The sequence below is a fragment of the Perkinsus marinus genome (assembly GCF_000006405.1).
Source record: "Perkinsus marinus ATCC 50983 genomic scaffold scf_1104296929354, whole genome shotgun sequence".
Classification (NCBI taxonomy): domain Eukaryota; phylum Perkinsozoa; order Perkinsida; family Perkinsidae; genus Perkinsus; species Perkinsus marinus.
The window spans coordinates 2,959-4,895 of NW_003216480.1; the positions used below are offsets into that span (position 1 = coordinate 2,959).

At 51.2% G+C, this 1,937-nt stretch overlaps 1 protein-coding gene across 1 annotated transcript; it reads left to right on the forward strand.

The window, feature by feature from the left end:
- Positions 1 to 436: 436 nt before the first annotated feature.
- Pmar_PMAR012173 (hypothetical protein) lies at positions 437 to 1,882 on the forward strand (the record flags this gene model as incomplete). The annotated part of the gene is made up of 6 exons (XM_002787479.1): positions 437 to 508; positions 556 to 825; positions 880 to 1,164; positions 1,210 to 1,551; positions 1,583 to 1,680; positions 1,708 to 1,882. The coding sequence occupies 6 exons, from the start codon at positions 437 to 439 to the stop codon at positions 1,880 to 1,882; spliced, it is 1,242 nt and encodes a 413-aa protein (XP_002787525.1).
- Between the last annotated feature and the right edge of the window lie 55 nt (positions 1,883 to 1,937).

Sequence of the window (1,937 nt, forward strand, 5' to 3'; positions counted from 1 at the left end):
GCAACGTTTGTCAAGTGGCTTCTATTGACAGTTGCCCGAATGCCCCCCTTTGAGTGTTCTCAGTCCGGTGGCTGTGGTGGTAGTGCACCTTGCGACCCCCAAGCACAGCAGCCTCTTAGTGGAAGGAGCGAAAACAGCAAACAGGAGGAGCTGGCGTCCCTAGCGAGTCGTGATGCGTTCGCCCAGATGAAGAGGGTAGTTCGCAGATGCCCCTGAGCTGACCCGTACCCTCGGTGCTGTAGACCAGCATGGCCAGTCGCATGTTTGTTGAGAGCATAAAGGAGGAGGATACTGGACTAAGGGCCGACTCCAGGCTTAGTCACCCACTAGATGCTAGATCGTACTGTATCAATCTAGACCACAGGAAGCACACTCGACCTGAAGATACTCCCCAGCCTTGAAGGAAGTCGTGGAGCTCATCACCATCGGCCAGGAAATGCCCGCCCCTGTGGGTAGCTACAGGTACCTGGCATTCAAGTACTGGGGGGACATTGACGTGTTCGAGAAGGTCAGTTCATCACATCATCATCTACACAGTCAGCCTAGGTCACTCAGGTGTATCTAGACTCGCCTAGTGAGGTCACTGCAAGGATATTCACCAGGCATCTCCAGCGCGTTATCATTAACGTACTGAATCTCCAGGCCACCACCGCTACGTCGGAGTCGGCCCATTCAAGTGACTCACTCGTACGAGGGGTGTACTTCCTCGAACTCAAGTGTGGCCTCCATCCGAACGCATCTCTGACATCTATAACTGGTCTTGGTAAATGGGACTATGCTGGCAGGAAGCTCGTGGACTATGACGGACCACGCGTGTATCGACAAGTAGGGATATGATGAAATGTGGCTTGCCACTTTCAACAGCCTTAGAATACTCAGTTATCGAGACTATTGGCTGAAGGACTCCTCAACGAGCATGTCCTCCGTAAGGCTCCTTGCCTGGACTCTCGTCACTCAGTAGAAGCTCAGTGGAGTACAACCTACAAGCATTGGATACTATCCATCGGAGAGGCCCAGTCGCCGTCCAGGCTCACCTCGAGGGTATCTTCAGGAGGAGCGGCTCAAAGGGACAGGGCCATGACTGAATATGAGTTCTTCCGTCAGTGGGTTCACAGCTTCCCAAAGCTTCGGTGGTCACCTAAGGAGATCATAGCTGGTCGAAAGGTGATCACTGATGACTACTGTTTCTGATAGGAGATGTTGTTGTAGGTCGTCAGTAACAGTGACGGTCTGAGTATGACTCTGGAAGATGCCGTTCGGTCCAGTCGGGGAGAGGTGAAGCTGGATGTAGCTGTATCCTTACCACAAGGGCGGATAATAGAAGCATCAGTGTTATGGCAAGTAGAGAGCGATGAAGGCCTCCTCACGAAGCCCCTAGACCCGTATAAAGAATCACTCAATTCTGATATACTTAAATATGCCGGTGGTAACAAACAAGATTTCTATAAGACGGCTAAGAGGATGTGGTCGAGAGAGGTGTATAACTACTATCAGCATCTTTACAATGACACCAAGAGGACGGAAAGCCTCAATGTCCGATCTGCTGAATCGGTCGGGTAATTGCAACTACTATCGTCATCAGGTCCTGTGGACTCTGGCTAAGCTCTTTTCATCTCCACCTGCAGCTGTAGCACGGTGCATCACTGATCTCAGAACTATCGATCATGCTCTGGAGTCTAGGTAGTGATGGTTACAACCTGTGCATAGGGCCAAGGAGGCTACTCCCAGATGGCGTACTAGACTTATACTACTCATTCGAGAGCCTCTCATACGAGGTCTTGCCTACTGCCAGCATCTTCTGTCGAAGAATATGAGTGCTATGCTCCGCAGTACTCCACACTTCGCTGCTAAGATTAACACTCGCTCAAAGTACCGCCATTAGTCCGATGTTGCTATTGCCACCTCTGGTCAGCTCGCAGTCGCGGTACTATCGACTA